A 20,987-nucleotide genomic window follows, 5' to 3' on the forward strand; every position below is an offset into this window, starting at 1 on the left:
CATTTTCTAATGAATCTCAAAGTAAAGTCCGGGTAGGAGAATTTTTATCCACGAGCTATCACATAAAGAATGGCCTGAAACAAGAACAAGTGTAGTCGCCATTATTATTCAACTTTGTCCTGGAGTAGTGGACGCTTTGTAAAGTTGAAACTATGTGGCTTTCAATACTCGTACTTTTCTCGAATACAAAGTTATCTAGGGGAAGTGATTGAAATCCGTATTAAAGAGGAAGGAAGGAAGATTACTACAAACTCGATTGACAGTTCTTTGCTAAGTCTTGTGCCGACTAGTGTTCGCTATAATGTTTCATTCCTAAAACGAAGATTTTCTTATGGATAACCTTTGAGTTTCGTGCTCTTCAGTTTTTGTAACTTGTGATAGTTATTTGTCCAAACTTGGGTTAGAATGACTGGTGAATATAGCAATATTTTTATTTATAATTTCTGTGTAATATTTAAGCTAGTGGATAACTTTTTTTCGTAATGTCGACCCTCTTGCAACTATTAACAATAATGCATCGCTCATAACCTTTGAGCGATAAATAACTCTGTTCAAAGATGCACGATGTAAATAATTAAAGCAAATGATCGAGTTTCTAAATATTTGCTTGTTTTACCTGTGTTTCAGGTAAAATACCAAGAGGTAAAGGGAAGATAAAAAATAGTCTGTTTATCATGAAGATATGAAAGAAGGTGTTGCTTCAGTAATTGCATCTGCAAGAAAAGTTAACTAACATCTTTTCTGAAGCGTGGAGGATCCATGAAGTAAAACTAGGTGCTCTACATAATCATGTGGAAATGTACTTAATGCTGTAAGACTTTTCATACAGCGTTAGATATGATAGAAAAAGGATGTTTTCAGAGAGTGAAGAGAACGAACTTGCACAGTACCTGAAAACATGTGTAAAGATGAAATATGGTTAAAGCAAAAAATCTGCAAGAATATTACTTTAGAAGTTTGCAGTTACTAAGAGGAAAACATATACAAGTCAATGGGTGATATCAATAAAACGGAGAAGTTACTCATTACGCCCAATTTTGAAGTAGTTACTCGCATTGGTATCAATAAAAAGAGAACTGAGCACTAGTCGTCTCGGCTGACCTCGGAGAAGCCCCGCCCTTTTGAAGTAACCACACCTCTATTCTCGAGCCGAGTAACTACTCCGCGTTTGATATCAATAAAAATCAAAAGACTCCTCTGTGATGCTAGTAACTTCTCCAAATTTGTGGAGCAAGCAAAATAGGTGACTCCGTGCGAAATATGGCAGAGTATTTGATTGTTTTGCTATGTAGCAAAACTTATAAATTGCATAGAAATGTTGCAAATGGAGATTACAAAAAACAGGTTCATGAAAGAAAATGTAGAGTAGTTAGCACAACATTTTTCAGGAGAATCAACGGAAATTTGAGATGGTGCACTACGTAATGACGAAAAGATGCGGGTTTTCTTGCTTTACGTGAGTGATCCGGGATTCCAGGTCTGAATGTTAGGGGATTCTGTTGTGGCTCAAAGTACTGTGTCTTTGACTACTACAAGTGTAATGGATGCGATTATTGCGAAATATGAAAATTGATTGTTTCCGGAGGTGTGTGTAATATTCAAACAGCAAAGGCAGAGTGGCAAGAACAATATACATTTCCGGGTGCTATCGAAGCACTTGACTATACACACGTGGCAATAAAGAAACCTAGTATTTTGAAGACGAATACGCTAATAGGAAGAGCTCCTTCGTGGCTAAGCGCATAGCGTACATGCCTTTGACATGAGAGACCCGCGTTCGATTCCCGGCGGGAGCTCATATGGTTCGGATTCCAAGTTGATCAGTGGGTCCCGTCTCATATAGCCTCGCTACTGAAAAGGACATTAAACTCAAAATCAATTCAACTCAACGCTGATAGGAAGGGTGTATACATGAGAATGTATATTTTTTACGCCAAGGTGAAAGGGGACACGTATGGTGTGGAAAACGCAATCAGATGGACGTGCTTTATGACGTGACTGGCTGGACTATTTAAAAAAGGAAACAAAGGGACCAAGTGTCTGCTTTCGTTCTTAAAGCCAAACAATCTTGGACAACAAGTGATATGCACTTATCGTGCTAATTTTGATATTGCTGGATTCCAATCAACATCAATCAGTTCCAAGAGGTTCGTGGTTTCAGTATTTTTTTTTTTAATTGCTCGCTCAGATATTAAAGATTCTCTTTTGGATTTGTGTCTCATTTGTAGATGTATTTCATATTTCGTTGCATTTCACTGTACTTGCCTTCAAAGCTTCGGCTTTCCTTCGTTTACTTTCTGGTAACTGTGACTTTGAAAGTACCACTGAAAACTCTTTATAATATCCACAAATGCACTTTGATTGAAGCTGTCGTTACTACTTGTCCCTTACATGGCGTTTAGGATACTGCGCCATAAGTTACCCACAACGAAATGACCACCCAACAGATGGGAGAAATGAGTAACCATTTCTTTTATTGATGCGACTCAGTGCTACGTGCAGAGGAAGTGCGAGTAAACGTTCACAGATCTGGAGTAGATTAGACCTGAGTAGTGGCTTGTTTTATTGATATGAAATTGAGGGAGGAGATTGCTCCAGGTGTAGTTACTCCGATTCTCGAGCACTACTTCCCAGGAGTAGTTACTTATTTTTATTGATATCACCCAATGGGGCTTTAATCAATTGCAGGAGAGGCGTGGATGAACTAGTTTCTGATAGGACACAAACATAAACTTTCAATTGGAAAGCCAGAAGCAACTAGTCTTGCACGGTCCACAAGCTTTAACAGCGAAAACGTAAATTACTTTTTAGAAAATTTAAGAGAGATGCATCGTAGTTACGTACCAATCCCACCAGAACGAGTGTATATGTAGAGTAAAGAGGCTTATGAACAATTCAGGATCCCAAATGTATTGTAACCCCTAAGGGAATAAAGCAAGTCTGCACAGCAAATTCAGTTGAACGTAGAAAAACATTGGCAATGGTAAGGGAAATAAATTCCATCGGTAACCACGTACCACATATGCTGATTTTTTTCAGAGTAAGTGTCAAACATATTATAGTAAAGGGGAACCAAGTGGGGCGATTGGAGTGGCGAATCCTAGTAGTTGGACAAATGGAAATTGATTTCTTCAGCTTTTACGCCATTTTATCAGTCATACAAAGCAAACAAAAGATCAACGAATTCTGCTTATTCCTGACAACCATGAATCTCGCCTTAATTTGCAAGCAGTTGGAAGAGCACGAGAATTTGGAGTATTAATGGCGACTTTAACTTTCAATACTGAAAACAAGATACACCCATTATACAAAATTGTGTTTGGACAATTTAAGACATATTATTACCAAGCGTTAGATTCATGGTACCCAAGCAATGCTGGAAATATATTTCACATTTATGGAATTGCATATATTGCAAGGAAAATGTACGACAGAGCATTGTAACAAGTAACATAACTAGTTGATTTAAATAAACTGGGATCTTTCCACTGAACCCCAATATTTTCACCGATGATGATCTGTCCCTGGGCTAATGTTCGTGCGCCCCAGAAGAACCAGCTACAAACACGCAAAATAAGACAAGCAATTCAACACGAAGTCTGGCTAAACAGCCACCTGGAGAACTTCAACGAATAGAAGGTAAAACATCATCTGCTACAGAGAGATATAGAAACGTACTGTCATGTCAGTGAAGTTCTTAATCAGTTCTTTTAGCACCTACTATTGCAACTGCCATGCAGGCATTTCACTGGTGCAAATACGACCTTATCCAAACAAAGCAGTCTGGAAGATAGGAATCAAAGGATGAAAACCTGGAAGAATAAGTATTATAACAGCACGCAGGAAAGTATGCTCTCCAAAAAGAAAATCAGAAGTAGACAAGAAACCAGAAAGGAATTCTACGATCCAGAAACCATTGTGCACACCTCGAATTTTCAAACAAGTATTGCAACGTCATTCACAAAATAATCTTTCTGTCAACACAGCATGCTCTTGTTTGCATTATAGTACTAGTGATGCTGTTACGGATATTACGGATATGGATTTCTTCTAAACATTATTCTGAATTAATGATATCCATACTTCTAAGTCTTTAGATCAGAAAAATCAGAAATCATATCTTTAAATCAGAAAAAAATTGTAAGAAGGAACGGAGAAATTCGAAATATGCAGATGTGCTAATGGTAATCTTGTGTTAGTGCAGTTCTTAACGAAGAAAGGAAACCCTGATGATTTTGTTGGTAAAATTGAAGATACTGGAGACACAAATTTTCAAAGTATGTTCATGAAACGTGTTGGGAATAATACGAAAGTTTATGTAGTAGTGAGAAAGTATTCGATGTTATGGAATCCGACATTATTTTGAAGTTAACTCCACCGTCGAAATTTGAATAAAGTACAAGGAAGAGTAAATGACTAATTTTTGAGCTTAACTTCCGTGGTAACAATTACAACGTTAAGTAAACGTAAGTGAATCAGTATTTTCCAGTTTTTTTTTTCATGTTGTGCATAGCTTTATATTGGTCTTGGAATAAATATGAGGATCTAAGTTAGAGACTAATATGAACGATCTGAACACTCAGGTTTTCTAAAGTAATGACACGATGTTATGTTTATTAGTTTCTATTGAATCTTCCCTCAATTAATTTTACATTGGACTGAAGTACTGATATCCAAGAGAACTGATTTCCAGAGTAGCCTTTTTCATTTCGTTAATTCTAATTGCAAGTTTTTGAGCTTAAAGAAGCAATCTTATGATAAGGGTTCAAGTTTATTGTTCAAAAATGTATATGAGAAAATCTCTTCCATTATCAATTAAATTAATTAAATTCAATTCTTTTGAACTTTTCATAACTGAACATTTTTTCAAAGTTATAGCTCAAAATATTTCTAGCTTTGTTTTATATTATTTCTCCGTAATTAGCACTTTGTTCTAAGGTACAAGAGGGCATGTTTAACGGTACATGAAGACAATGTACCTTAGAACAAAACGGGTATATTCATACACGTACACGTTTAGAACTCGTCCTATCTGATAGCAAAGGATAGCAGCTCAAATATACGAAAAATTGGAACAAAAGTGTTGCATATTAGCACAAAAATTTCTAAAAATTCTAAAAGTCTTCACAGGTACAACGCCTTCCCATACTACTATAATGACAATCAAAGATAAGAATCAGGGCTAGACTTGAATTTCATTCACCAGGTTATGGCGTATGCTGCTGTACATTTAATAGCGGATGATAAGAGAAGAATGGAAAGAAATGCAGAGCTCTTATTAAAATTTACAGGGACATGGGTTTAAAAGTAAATGCACATAAATTAAATACATGGAAATTCGCCAGGATCGTAATACAGGAAATTAAAGATGCGTTTAAATATCAAATAATACTTTTCAAAAAGTGGATTCTTTGAAATATCTACAATCAATATTAACAGAAAGAAAACCTTATTCATAAAGAAATTAAATCTCAGCTAAAAGCAGGTAATTCGCGTTATTATTCAGTTCAAAATCTCTTGTAGTCGCTAATTCTGACTTTTCAGGAATTTGAAGCATAAAATATATAAAAAGATAATCTTGCTTGTTGTTCTATGTGCTTGCGAAACATGGTGGCTAATTCTGAGGGAAGAACGCAGACTGAAAGTATTTGAGAACAAGATCCAGAGACGAATATTGACATCCAGGAGGAATGGGAATGGAGGACGGCGGAAACTTCATAACGAGGAAGTACCTAACTTATACTACTTAGCAACCTTCTTAGAGTCATCAAATGTAGGAGGCTTAAGTGGCCAGTCCATGTAGCCAAAACCGAAGAAGGTAGGAACTCTTTCAAATTCTTAACGGGAAGAGCAATTGTAACAACCATCATTAAAACCTAGACGCAGAGGGGACAATATTAAAGTGGATCTCACAGAAACAAGAAGGCAAAGTAGAAACTGGATCCAGTTGTTTAATGTTCTAAGTCAGTGAAGAGCATTTGTGAACGCAGCATTGCGTTTTTGGGTACCATAAGCCATAGAGTTAGAGAGTAACTCTTATAAATCTTTGTTTTGGAACTAAATGTAAGCGACCAACACTAAAGCATTATATTTAAAGTTTACATGTGAACTGATATTACAATTTTAATTACTGCCTCACATCTCCATGTAAAACCATTAAATTAAAAATACCCCTGAATCCGAGTTTCGAACATTCCGTCTTAAAGTTTTACAAGTTCTTCACGAAGAGTCAATTCCTCACCACGCTCGGCTACCATCGCCTCTTTATAAAAACTGTGGGAAATACAATAACCTAATTACAATTCTGTAAAAAGTATGATTGATATTGGTTCACTTTTCTGTATTAAGTTTCTAAAAGTTTTTTTAAGCTTCTGTGAACAGAAGTGTACAATTACAATAATTTTCATTACATTTTAATGACTAAAATATAAATTAAATCAGTCAATAATGAAATCGACGCCCTCAGAAATTGATTGTTCCACAGTTAATTTCCATTGTTCTTGTTCATATTGCAAAAACAGTGTGTTAATTATAATGCGCATGAGTTTTCCGACTTTGAGGAAATGTGTTTCTATCGCAAAGCCGCAGAATAATTGACATAAGGTGAAAAATTCTTCCTCTTGTAAAAGTAATAGGTTTCGAAGGATTTTTGAAAAAAATGTACACTCGAAAAGTTGCAATTCTAAAAACGGAAGTTTTCAAAACCAAAGTTATACGTCATCAAGATATTGAAATAGCAGAAGATAGCAGTAAAGAAGTACAATATATGCGTTGTGATGGAAAATGGATGAAGACAGCTGTGATATTTGGGATCAAGGTGACAGCTGCAGTGAATAGTTTCGCGCTGAGTGTATTTGTGTAGAAGGAAACTGTGGTATATTTGTATCTAATTTTTGTAAAGAATAAACGGAAGTTAAATGTAATATTTCTTATTTTTTTTTGAAAGCAATAGTTTGAAGTCATCAAAGACAAGCGCTTTATTACATTAAATGTATTTAATATTTGCATCAAAATTAGAATTTAAAACATTGTATTGTACAGTTTGTCTTATAAGTTACACGAAATACCTTTTATGTATCGAAAGTGTCAAAAATATTATCTGTGCAGAAACTCTTTCAAAAGTATTATTTCAAATTGTGTAATGTTTAGTAGTGCTTCACTTTATCGACATGTTTTATAATCAACAGGTTTATGATATGAGAAAAGTACACATATAAGTATGTTAAACGAAAAATGTATGTAGCACATCAAGAATATAAATAAAAAATGTAAATAATTATTTATTGATTTTTCTTTTAACATTTCATAAATGATTCATAAAATAAGATATTCTACGCTAAACGCGATGCCTCTTTTTCAGCAAATAGTGCACTTTTGCTAATCTATTGGATAGAGCGTGCGCTGTTTTTAGCACCACCGAGATAAAACCTATAATAGAAAAATTTAATGCAATACAATGCTCCGAATTCCTCATTAAATTCTACGTCTTCGTCTAATATAGCCTCTATGCAAAACAAGTTATTACATTTTTATAAATACAAGGACATGTATTTTTTTAAGAAAAAAAACGGTACTTAATATATAAGGTAACCAGAAAAACGTATTGCTGTGTTTGACTCCCCATTAATCATGCGCACAAAGAATGGAAATGTGCCTGCCAAACGATCGAAAGTTAACCTGATAATCGGCCCTCTCTGATACAGGCACATTGAGTAAATTTATATTATACATACAAAGTTGAGGTTGGTTTTGTATTAGTAATTATATATTGAAAGCAAAAATTTAAGATTTTACCTGGCTATAGTTGGGAGAGCAGAATTATAAGCGATGCAACTACCATGAACAGTATTTAAAAATTCTCCTTGGATGATGGTGTTTTCTTCAAAGTGAAGTACTGACCATTTTGGAATAGATCGGACCTGAAAAACACAAATATTTAGCAATGAATTTAGCATTCATATGGATTATAATTAGCATTGGTAAGAGCTTATTATAGAATAGAGTTTAAAATGGTTGATCCAATTGTTCTTACTCATTAAATCCCATTACAAATTATAGGGAACCATTGGTAAGATATCAAATATATTATCAAAAGCCAATAGGAAATTTGATAAAACTCAATAAGAGATTACTTTGAAATTATATTTTTATGACATCTGCACTGTTATTACTTATAAATGAAGAAATAAATATGAAAGTGCCAAGAAAATATATTTTGTACGAGAACAGTGCAAAATGACAGTGTTATACTACTGTATTACAAAAAATAACATTACATGGCTATATTAAAATAAAAATGCTTTTTCGTGTAAAATGAGAGCAAGGTATTTAACAAACAACCCAATTAATTTAGTGGATGCCAAGAGGGAAGAATGAGATGAAAAATAAGAAACAAATAAAACCTTCAAGCTTTCCGCCCCACGAGTATATTTCTTAAACTAAGGGAGACGGATGTTTAAGGCAAGTGAATGATAACGGAAAAATTGCAAGCAGAAGAGTGGAGACGTAACGGAATTCCTACCTACGCGACGCTGGCCGCCACAAACTTCAATGGACCAGGATAGATAGGAGAAACCTACTCAGTAAAGATGATTGTTCTGGTACTGGTATACCGTGCCTTCTATCCCAAGGAAGAGTTTCTTGGTATAGTGTTGGAGAATAACCAGAAAAGTTTACGCGATTGTTATAATTTATTATGTACGACCATAAGATTATCCAAGAATATTGAAAAACTCTGCGTTGTTACATAAGTTTATAGAAAATTGGGAATCTTGCTGTAAATGTAAGCCGTGATGTACGTAGAGCAATTCTCGAAACATACCAAATTACTTTTCATTGAGGATAGTGATTATCAGAACAGTGAAGTGACCTTAGTGATGTACTGAGAAAGATTCGTTAAGGAGTGCGTTGCTCTTTAACGTAGAGTACACCAAAGTGAAGCACCAAAAAGTTGTAGAAAAGACAATGTATATTACCAACTCATCATCTCAATATTAATACTGTATTAATAATAAGAAGAAAAATAGAAAACGAGAAACTAAATAACAATAGAAGTTTTACTAAAGAGGGGATGTGTTTCAAACAAAATGGATTAGTTTGTTATCGCCGGCATTACCAGGTATCTGCTAAGGATGTACCAGATTTCGTACCCATGCTCTGTTACAATATCAACACTATCACAGCATACTAGTACCGATGAATTTATATAATTTGTCAAATACCAGGCATTAAAAAGCTCGTGTACATTGAATTTCTGGCCTGATAATTTTAGGATATGTGTTGAAACTGTATGCTATTAGCCGCATTTCACAAGTGACATCTGTAAGTTAAAATTATCTAGTAGGTCAAATATTCCGGGTGCATTAGAGATAAGTACTGCAGATATCTTAACACGTACCAGGGGTTCTTCTACTGTTTTGCTTAAAGTTTCGGTGACCAGACGTCCCGAGAAAAGATCCCGGAAAAAACGGGAAGACGGAAAGACACATGTCTAGGTTGCCTTGTTACAAAGGCCCACTCACGAGAGTCCATCTTAGAAAGGGCCTCGCTTCAAATTTGGCCGAGTTCAAACGGGTCCGCGTCAAAAGGGATAATGTCAAAATAGTCCGGCGTCAAAAATAATCATGGATTAAAACGATGCGTTTCAGGTTAAAAAGTACGATATTTACTCACAAAAAGGGCCGATTGTCTCACAATAGACAATCTAGTCATAACAGTTGCTAACTGCACGTTACAGATTATCATGAGGAGATCATCTTGTTTCCTTTGCAATGCGATGCAGTTATAGATTCGGGGTCTGCGGTTTGATGTGATCATCTTCATCTATCGCCTTACAACCTTCTTAGTGAAAAGGCTTTCTTTACACTAACACTTTAATAACTGCGAAGCGAACTACACAGTAAGAGTACCAATCATGACACATTATGTCAATCATGTACAACTAAAATTAATTCAATTCTCTTGCCTAGTTCGCACAGCGTAAGCCATATCAACTCCTAATTTCAGAATGTGGGCCAGCATTTTGAAACACGTTCCTACTTATTGTAAATACATCTTCGTAGATTGATATACGGTGCCACTCACCGAGCCGCCGCCATGTTTCACAGTTGGGCAGAGACACTGCAGATCATAATCTTCTTTGGGCGTTCTCCACACATAAACACAGCCCGTGGTTGGGAATAGGGTGAAGGATGACTCATCCGACCATATTACACATTTCCAGTCCTCAACGGCCCAAGTTCCATGCTCGCTGCACCATTTGCGGCATGCGAAAGCATTATGGTCCCTGATGAGCGGTTTGGCCCGTGCAACACGACCCCGTAAGTTCATGTTATGTAATTCGCGGAGGACTGTGATTGTCGAAACAGGGGTGGGGGAGGTTCTGATTGAGTTCCTGCGTCACTTGCTCCCCGGTGGCACGACGGTTCTGCGTGACAATGCGCTTTAATACCCGGCGTGACCTATAACTCATGATTTTCTTCCGCCCACTGTACCGCTTCCCCGATGTGTTTTTTCCTGTGTGTTGTGTAGGACGTCATCACCTTCGATACTGTCCCACGCGACACACCTAACACAGTAGCCACTCGTGTCACACTCACTCCACATAACCGCGCACCAACAATTTGCCCTCTTTGAAAATCTGAGAGGTCTCCCATTTTACACTCCCTTCGTCTGCTGCAGCCACTGAACACTGCTGTTCCACTGCGCCTGACATAGTATGTTGACCGACCTAACACACCACCACCAGCGGTCCAGTGCTGCGGGCGCCATGACACCACTGCCAACCCATACATCTGACGTGTTGCCAACTACAGGTGTTTCCATTTTGCTGATCACCATGTATATATATATACCAAAATATTAGACTTCTTCTCTGTGTGTTGAAGAACCCGGAGGTTCATGATCTTTAGCTCTTGATCTACTTGTCCAAAATCTATTATTAAATATTTTACCCATGCAAGTACAATTTAATTTCGTTCGTTACCCACATATGTACTCGCTACTTTTCGAGTTTATCTTAAGAAACTAAAGCAAATTAATGTATCTTATGTTTTCGTTTTCAATTTGGACACTATATTATTTGTTTCTAGCTATTCTACTATAACATTTCGTGTACTAATATCTCTCAGCACAATACACTATACAGGCAAAATAGTGTTAATCATCAACTATTTCCTGAAGAAAGTTGCTGATCCCTACTAATGGTTAGAAACTTTCCACATTAAGAACATTTTACTGTTTTATGGTCATAAAGTAACAACCACAACAAAAATGAGTTTTTATTGTTAACTTACTCCGCAATATTTTAAAGCACAATGACAGAAATTCAAACTTACGAATTTATGAATTATGTCCTTGTTTATTTCTTGACTATCAAGAGTTTATATTCTACTAAAACTAAATATCAAAAGTAGCAATGTTACCTCTTAAAAATGAGGCAAATTCAAGCTTAGTTAATATTCCCGATTGTAGAAAGATTCTAGTCGTAGATTGTCATAAAATTCACATGTTGTTTTATTTTAAAGTATTTGCTACATCAAATGGCCGAATTTAAGATAGCTCTTTGATGCATACATATCTTTGAGTACACTTTAGCACTATTATCAACTTGCAACATATTCTTATTCATCAATGATGATCACCTCTTTCCTGTTTCGATACTTTTATTACATATATTAATCTTAAACATAGACTATGTCATAAACACTATTAATGTTAAACACTATGTCATAAACTAACGGCGATTGGACAAATATGAATCTATATTCTCATTTGTATAAATATTCAAGTCTAAATTCTTTTCATGTGTGTGATCTCTTTCCAAGTGTTGTAAACAACATTTTAACATGATTAGTATATCTTACCTCCCAAAATGTAACATGGACTTCTTATTTGTAAGATATGTCTATGATCACAATTCTGACAATGGATATCAATATAAAGAAGGGGCGAAATAATCTCATTGAAAATAATTTTTAGAAAATGAAGGGGTCCATCAATTCTATTTTTCATAATAAAAGCATGACAATATTAATATTTATAAAATTAGTAAGCATATTAATTATAAGCCATTAAGATAGCTGTATCTTCAAAGTATATCCTATCTGGCGATTTGTTTTAAATAAACGTTAGGGCAACGGTATTTAAGAAGCGAAGATGAATCAAACTAAGAACTTATCATCCTGCAAAACTGATTTAGCCTGGGACTGTGTTTGGCCGATCCCTGGCAACAAGTTTTGCGATATTTATTACATTGTCAATGGGTCATTTGGCTACCAAATTTCAATTATATCCGCAATATAGTTACAAAGAATTAAAGTAAAACTTACACATTTCCATATTTCTGCAGTAGCACTATGAAAAACTATATGGTTACACCGAGAACTAATAAATGTGAAATTATATTATTGTTTGCTAAAATTTTTAAAAAAGTGAATTTAAAATGAAAAGCACTAAAATCGGTTGTACGAAATCAATATTTAACACCAATGAAATTATCAGAGTTATTTACAGTTTCAGGGAAACAGAAAAAAATATGAAAACCTGAAAGAGTGACGCAAAAAAACACCTTTCTTTTTGTACTTATCCAAATTGTGTTTCTTTATATATTCTTCTTTTTCCTAAAACGTAGGCCATCATTTGCTTCCGTTACAGTCATCGATGGATGATACAGCGGAATTTAAACGTCTCATTTGCAGTAGAAAGTTGGGTGGATTGATGCGATTTCGCTGTTGTCTTGTTGTACGGCATGTTCCAACAGACAATCTCATGTGCATATGTACCTAGTACCTATCATCACACATAAATTCATTAAAATTTAGAGGGAAATGTTGAAACAAGGAGATTGATAAATAAATATATGAAAAAGCATCTAGTATTTAAATCTTAAATATCCCGTAGATCTTTGGCGAGTTTGATAGAACTTCTAAATTTAAAATGTATCAACTAAGATTTATGAAAGTATACACGTGTGTACAGTGATCCTGTATCGCATAGTGACTGATGATGCCAAAGCGTTAGTTGGCGAAACTGTAACACGTGTTGAGTTTTAATGATAACATACTGTTTTGCTCAGCAAATAATTAGTTTATATTCAACTAAGATGATTCCATCGGGCGCAATCATTAGAAGATAATCTAAATTCACAATTAGAACTCTGCAAGATATTATTGTAGGATAAAAAAAACGAGAAGACGGAATCATTTGAAAAACTATATTGATCTGGAGAAGCAAATTTTAAATTCTCAGGTGTTGTTAATAGGCATATCTGTGTTTAGTATGTAACAGAAAACTACCATGTAATAGTACAAAAACTAGATTAACCTTGAATGAATTTGCGATCTACGCTTTCATGTTAAATTGTCTTTAGGGCTTTCTTTAAATAGAAATGTCCACAATCTGTATCTTCTCATGTTATACGACATTGTTGAATAAAAATGTCATATAACATTTATAAGGCAGCTGTTGTGTAACAGTTCCACAGTTACGGCTACAACATTAGAATGAAAGTTATATGTACACCATGACAGAGCTCCTTCTCACTAAGCGGTAATAGTGTGCTTGCTTCAGAATAATCACTCACCCAATCGTTGGACAGGTCGTCTATGTCAACTAGTATGGCCACTACGATCAACAGATCATACCCCAACACATCATTGATGGCATACTAATTTCACAAGAGAAGTTTAATAGGGAATTAGAAATAAAAATATATGTGCTAAAGTGTGCTTGAGTGTAAAAACAAGACAGCAAAAATGTGTAAGTTCAGGTAATCTGTACGTTGGTACCCTCATAGAATGTACCTAGTTGTAATTCCTATATCATTCAGATTATAACTTGAGAAAATTATTGTTCTTTTTTTTTTCAAAATCAACAACTCGTTATGCAAAGGCTTGAAAAAAGAATGACAAATCTGATGACAAGTCAAAGCACGATATCGCTGCACTACAAGAATCACTAACAGTTAAAATTAGTGAAGCAGTGAAGTGTAGCGAGTGACATACAGCCAAACACAGAAGTACTCTGAAATAAAGAATGGCAGTTTGTTACAATACATTTCTGAAAAGTGAAAAACATTAGTAAATCTAAATGAAATGTGTTGTAGGCGCAGTGCACTACAAGGTTTTCAGGTACTTTGTGACGATCGTTTCGGCAAAATGAAGTAACAACGTCTCTCGAAGCAGTGTTCATAAGCGACACTATCTCTTACCGTTTTCATTCTGTAACGTTCAATGATAAAACTTGAATCGGATCATTTATGTCACTTATGATTTCAGTAGTAGTTAAAAGCGAAGATGAAATATATTTTTGAGAATGTCTTATTGATTACAGAAAACCGCCTCAAGCAATCTTGTATATTTTTCTATAGTAATGAACGACAAAACTAGATAAATGAAAGGACAATGTTACTCTATATACACACACACTACTATATGCTACGAGTAGTTACATATTATAAAGATTTCGATTTAAAGTCATGAAATACTGTTATAATTCATACCTACCTGCCCTTTTGCAAATTCATTCAAGGTTAATTCCTGTTATTTTTCATGAATATTATCAACTCCTATCTGTATCGCATTTTGCGACATGCTTAGATCGGGTACCCGTGCGGTCTGAGTCGTCAGACCGCCATCTTCACGGGCTTGGATTCAATTCCCAGCTGGGATGTATTGTTTATTGGTTTTGGGCGTCGTAGAGAGGACAATGACCTCACAGGCCAAACTCATAAAATACTCAGACGAATTCCCGTACCCAAGGTGTTCTAGGGAGGGCCGGGCTCCGTAAATTTGAGCTGGCCCCTCTAAAATATTCCCGGTAAGCTTGCAAATGAACTATATATGGTGATGAACTATAATATGGTTGCATCGGGTCCTCCTAACTTCAGCCGCTCTCCATCCTACATTTTTGGGCTAGCTACGGGCCTGCTCGATGTTCTAAAAATACAAAGTATACAAAGTATTTTTTTAATATGAGTATTTAATTAACACAGTCTGATGATGCTAGTGCATATAACTTCACTTCCAGATTTTTTATTAAATAATACTTTCGGGAAAAGCAACAACATTGGTTGTAGTGGACAGGTGATTTGTATTTCATACACTGCAACATAACCCATCCTCTTGCGCTATCTATTATACTTCAAAATGTGCACATAAATAGTTCAAACTTCAGTATTGATCTGAAGGCGCTAAACAGGATCAAAATGAGTTGAGGCGGGTAAAATATAAACCAAAGCCTTTTCCATTATTTTAACTTTATGAGTGTAGTGCCAAATAAAGATCTTGCAATTCCTATTGAAATTAATATTGAAAGAGTGGTGCAGAAAAATATACTGATTATTTTACATATATACTGAGCACGATGCAAATTTGGTAGTTAAACTTATAACTTTTAGCAAAACAAAACGACTCTATAGACAACTATAGAGTGTTCGATCTATGTGTGTCTGGCATTGAAATCATACTTTGAGTCTCAGAAGGTGTTTCCTTACCTACTAAATAAAGAAGAGCGAACATCCGCTCTGGAATATTTCGAATTACGATACCGAAACAATTGACTCTTTTAGAAGGATTTCCATCGAAAGAAATGTGTGAAACTTCAGCTCAATTAATAGATATAACCTCTGGTATCCAACGGTTAAAATGTATGTCATTGGCTGTGTCTATTGTATATTTTTAGAAAGTTGTGGGACTTCATAGATGTTTTTAGGAAGTGAGGGACGATTCCTCTTCCGTTCGCATTGAAATCATACAGTGAAACAGTTCCTATTTGGATGTTTTTTAAAAAGTATTTTTAAAAAGAGTATTTTCTTGATTTGCAGTCTTGGAAGAAGGGGTGGGAGTGTTCTAGAACTTCCTCTTTTAGTTTCTTGTTATTATAGAGCCATGTATTACACTGGTAAAAAATAATGAATTCAGCCCTTTTTGTTTCAATTTGGTACTATTTTTCAGCCCACTCCAAAGATAGGACTGTGGCAACACTGCTAGGAGGGCAACTGCAGGATAAATTCTTCACTAATGACCTTATTAAGTAAGGTAATTTAAAACAACTTCAAAAGTAATTATTGCATGTGCCGTCTTTATGAGATCTTTTGGTATATTCTTGATATTGAAGAAATTATTCATGTTTTCTGCTATTGTTATTATTTTAAACAAACGCAATTATCTTCAGAAAAGAGCTTCGTCTTTCGATATCCTTCGGGATATAAATGACCAGGACCAATGGTTATTGAAATTGAATTTCGGTGGTGGAAATGCTGGAAACCGTGATATGTTGTCGATATTGTGATCCTGAGAAAAAGTCTCAATAAGCTCAACCGTCCATCACTGACCCTTTGTCCACATCAGAGTCACTTTTTCGAAAACGGCATTGGAAATGAAATTTTTGATTTAGTTCGAATTATTTGAAATCGTGATGTGTTACGAGGGTCACTACGAACGTTTTGAGATGTCAAGTAACTTACATACTTTAAAATCAGTTTAACACTTACAGTTTATCAAAGTAGTCACCATTACACTGTACACATTTTTGCATCCTCGAAAACCAGTTTTGGAAGCAGTCTTGCCAGTCTTTTTCTTCAAGTGTTGAAAGTTCATTCTCGTAAGCCAGTACAGCTTTTTCAGGGCTGCAAAATATCTTCTCACGCACGTGATCTTTAATCGTGGGAAACAGAAAAAGTCACACGGGGCCAGGTCAGGGTTATACGGGAGTCGTAAGTCTGACCTCCGTATATTCTAAAAACTGAATTGTGATGTTGGCCGTGTGTGAGGACGCATTGTAATGGTGAAGCAAGATCACACGCATTCCAGTTCTTGGATCCCGTTCTCGAATCTTCTGGAACACTTTGTTAGGCACTGAGCAGTAACAGTTCTTTATTCTTCAAGTGAAACAGTTGCAACATGGCCAGATTTGGAGAAGAAAGTTGTGGCCATCTTCTTCCCCACACTTTGCGGTAGCAATAACTTTTGTGGGTGGATTTTCGTCTGGAAAGATCCGAAGTGTAGGCTGGCGTTTATTTTCAGGATCAAATTGATAGATTCAAGTAACCATGTAACAATGACAGAGACGCGTCGAGAATTGTCTCCATCAAATCTAGCAAGTATTTCTTCACACCATTCCATACGCATACGCTTCTGTTGTTAAGTCAAAGTGTGAGGCATCCAACGAGATGAAATCTCCCTGAGCTGAAGATGATTATGAAGAATTTTTGTTACTGATGGCGATCCAATGTTCACTGTAGATTCAATGTCGTTGAAAGTTGTTCGAGGGTTTTCTCTAATCATTTGTTCCACAGCGGCAATGTTTTCATCTAACACAGCTGTTGCCGGACGTCCAGCTCTTTCTTCATTTTTAATCGATGTCCGTCGTCTTCTGAATTCACCAAATCACCGAAAAATTGTAGCACTGGAAGCAGCAAGGTCCCCAAAAGTCTCCTGCAAACGGTCAATGCTTTGTGTCTCGTTCAAACCATTTTTGAAATCGTAAAGGATCATTGCCTGAAAATGTTCCCTTTCGAGTTCCATTCTATACAGCCGAATACTGCTCATATCAACAAACAAGTGAAGGCGATACGGCCACGCCGATAAGCGAGGCGAGTTGAAACTTGCTTCGCTTCTTCGCTATGGATACCACTATCGAATGCAATTGTTAGAATTCAAATTCTGTGCCACAACAATGCGTACCTCAAAACTTTCGTAGTGACCCTCGTATAGATATTGTAATCCTGAGATAAGATATCAATGGATACAACCACAAATCATTAACCGTTTGTCCACTATAAGGCCACTTATTGAAAACAGAAGAAGATAATGATACTTTGCAGATATTGTAATCTGAGAAAAGTCTTAATGGGCACGACCAGTAATTACGAAGCGTTTTTCACTACAGGGCCACATTTTTGAAACCAGCACAAGGTAATTGTATTCTGAATTTCTGCGGAAATAGCTGAAATTGTATTGTTATCCTGCGAAAAAGTCTTAATTGGCACAACCATTAATCACTGACAGTTTGGCCACTGTTTTGAAAACAGCATAGAATAACGATATTTTGGATTTAAAAGACGTCATGATTCTGAGCAAAAGTATTAATTTCTGGGTAGCGAGCAACAGTAGGTCACTTGTTAGACCATTTGTTCGCATTTGTTCGAGAGATTTACTTCTGGCCAGTCATCCTCCCTACGTTTTTCCAGAACTTCCCTTTGTCACGAAAGATGAATATCGGTAGGCTACATATTCTTAAATTGTTTTGCCGCATCTTTCTCCATGAACTTTCTGCCGTTTTGTATAAGATGAGAAGATGTAATCCTTTCAGACTATCATATAATTCCAAAAAAAATCCCAGAATGTTGTTACTTTCTGCTGTTTCCAAAACGTGAACTTGTAGTGGTCAAAGGTGGTATTATGCCCATTCAGACTTTTTGTCAGCATCGCAATATCCAACGTACCGTTACCCTGGTACCAAAGTTGTTTGGCCCACCGTACGAACTTAATGGAATTTGGTCAAAACTGTGGGTGATGGTCGGTGTAAACCCATAGCTGAAAAACATTCGTTGGTCTACCAACTATTATCTAACCTTCACACAACGTTACTGGAATTGACTGTTTCTTTTTCCAACCAAGAAATGTCGACGAACCGCTCCACTAAAAGCACTTTAACCACCACTTGGCCACTTTGTTTTATCGTTAGCTAATGATAGCGAACTCCATCATATATGATGCTGGTAGAATGCGTAACTGCTCTTGCACAATTCTTCACCACCATCTTGTTGAGTTTCAAATACGAAAACAAAAGAGGAGTTCATGTTGTTTGTATTGAGTCATTTTTCTGTACAGTGATATAGTCTGCTTTTTTCAAAAAAAGAAGATATACAATGCACAATAACTGTCAAATATCCAACCCTAGTAAAGTGTGCGATTATGGGCGACTTGCTCTCCTCGCTGGTCTAGTGGCTGGCACGTGTGCCTTTGATGTAAATGTCCAGGATACGATTCTTGCTTGGAGAGACTTTGGAATTTTAACTATCCGCGATTTTATTTGCGTTAGTGTCCTTGTTGATCTAGGTTACTGGAAAAGGGAGTAAAACAAGTAATATTAAATAAAACCCAGTAATAAGCAGTTAAAAATGTTGGAAGCATGCCTGCTTGCATCACTAGTAGCAAAATTGGTTTCCAAAATGTTGGAGAAATAATGGGGATGTGACAGCGAAAGTGGTCCAACGTCAGGATTGGTCGCTTTGGCAACCATTTCACACCCAAACCATATCCCACCCATTTCCATCGTAATTAAGGTTGGTACCTCATTTACTCAACCAATTCCCAACCATCTCCCTACGTTTGGCCAATGAAACAACAACGTAATTGGGAATGTTGGACTTTATTCACCTACCAAATGACATTAATCGACCTACGCTATCCCAGCCGAACCTCGACCTTGAATGTTAGTTCACAAATGAATGTGCTGAAGTTTACCTAACCAAACTTAGCATAATGACTAGTGCTCTCAACGGGTCGGGTCGGGTCGGGTTGAAGACCGACCCGATGACCCGACCCGAACCGTGATCCGAAATGATTGACCTGACCCGACAATCCGACCTTAGCTGACCCGGTTGACCCGACCCAAATAACCCGATCCGAGCTGATCCGAATGATCCGACTCGACAACCCGATCCGAGCTGACCCGACTGACCCGATCCGACAATCCGACCCGAGTTGACCCGACTGACCCGACCCGACTCGTTTGAGAGCATTATGGTCACGACACTGGGTGAACGCTAAAATGCACTCCCATTGGGAATTAAACCCGGGCCAGGTGGACCGAAGTCTTACACGTTAACCACTAACTAGATCAAGTGGGGGATTTGTATATGCAGATGCAAAAAAGCCGGCTTTTTTGAATCGATGGTTTTTTGCACATAAAAAGCCGACTTTTTGAGAAAAAAACGAGAATTTTGGAAATTTTGCCTTTTTTCATTTTATGATTTTTCTATTTAAATAGCTTTCTTATAGTATACTGTAAAGTTAAATACGATTTCATGACCTAAATCCTATATTTCGCTCTGGAATTCACCATCATGATGGATGGAACACATGTTTTATGAATTAAAGTAAACGTAAAGTACGTAGTATTTGAGGGCAACTGTAGAAGATGTTTAACTTTCTTCTAACTTCTGAGTTACCGACATTTTTCTTTTCTACATCATTTCTTTTTAGTCATCCGTGTTTCATTTCCTAGAGATAAGTAGGCCTACTCTAGCTTCCAGCACATAAGTTAAACTTTTGTTCTTCAATATATCCGTCAGAGAGTACGTTTGTCAGTATATCTGTCAAAACGTACTTACACATTCTTGTTATACTGTATCTGTGCAATGATTTAGCAATAATCTTCTGGATACAAACTTGAATACCATTTTATACAAATAATGAGAAGCGGAGTCAGAAAAGGATTTTGGGAGGTGTTTCTCTGCTTAATGTTTGGTTTTCTAAAATTTCCTAATTTTTATTTGGGAGTTTATGAGCACAAGCACAACTAATATTTCGTTTTGTCTTTATATTCAGCAATAACCTTCCGGATACAACCTTGAAGACCATTTTATACTTATAATCAGTAGCGGACTTAGAAAAGTATTTTGGGAGGGGTTTTTCTTTTTAATTTTTAGTTTTTCTAAAAATACCTAATTTTTATTTGGAGAAGAGCTTGGAGTTTATGAGTAAAGACACAGCAAATATTTCGTTAAGCTTCACCCGTAAAACATCCCCACCCTAACCCCTTTCGCAACTCCGTCACTGCTGGTAATTAGGAATAACAACGATTAAAAATGATAAGAAAGGAAGTCGGCCAGAACCCACAGTACACACATTATCTCTACATTCAAAGATACAATTAAGGAAAACTTTTGTCAAAATAATTGGATGCGGGGGTGAATCCCGGAGTTCCCGACCGATAGAAGCGCAAAAGCTAACCACTCACTCATGGTTGTTGTGCAGTTG

The 20,987-nt window shown here is 36.3% G+C and overlaps 1 protein-coding gene across 1 annotated transcript in view; it reads right to left on the reverse strand.

Annotated features, from left to right (window-relative positions):
• LOC145676396 (pickpocket protein 19-like) overlaps positions 1 to 20,987 on the reverse strand; it is a 189,605-nt gene that overhangs the window by 138,551 nt on the left and 30,067 nt on the right. The window contains exon 3 of the mRNA XM_081747246.1: positions 7,795 to 7,919. Coding sequence (XP_081603372.1) covers positions 7,795 to 7,919 — 125 coding nt within the window. The remainder of the gene's footprint in view (positions 1 to 7,794; positions 7,920 to 20,987) is intronic.

The sequence above is a fragment of the Thermobia domestica genome, unplaced genomic scaffold (assembly GCF_964235325.1).
Source record: "Thermobia domestica unplaced genomic scaffold, izTheDome1.hap1.1 HAP1_SCAFFOLD_144, whole genome shotgun sequence".
NCBI classification, from domain to species: Eukaryota; Metazoa; Arthropoda; class Insecta; order Zygentoma; family Lepismatidae; genus Thermobia; species Thermobia domestica.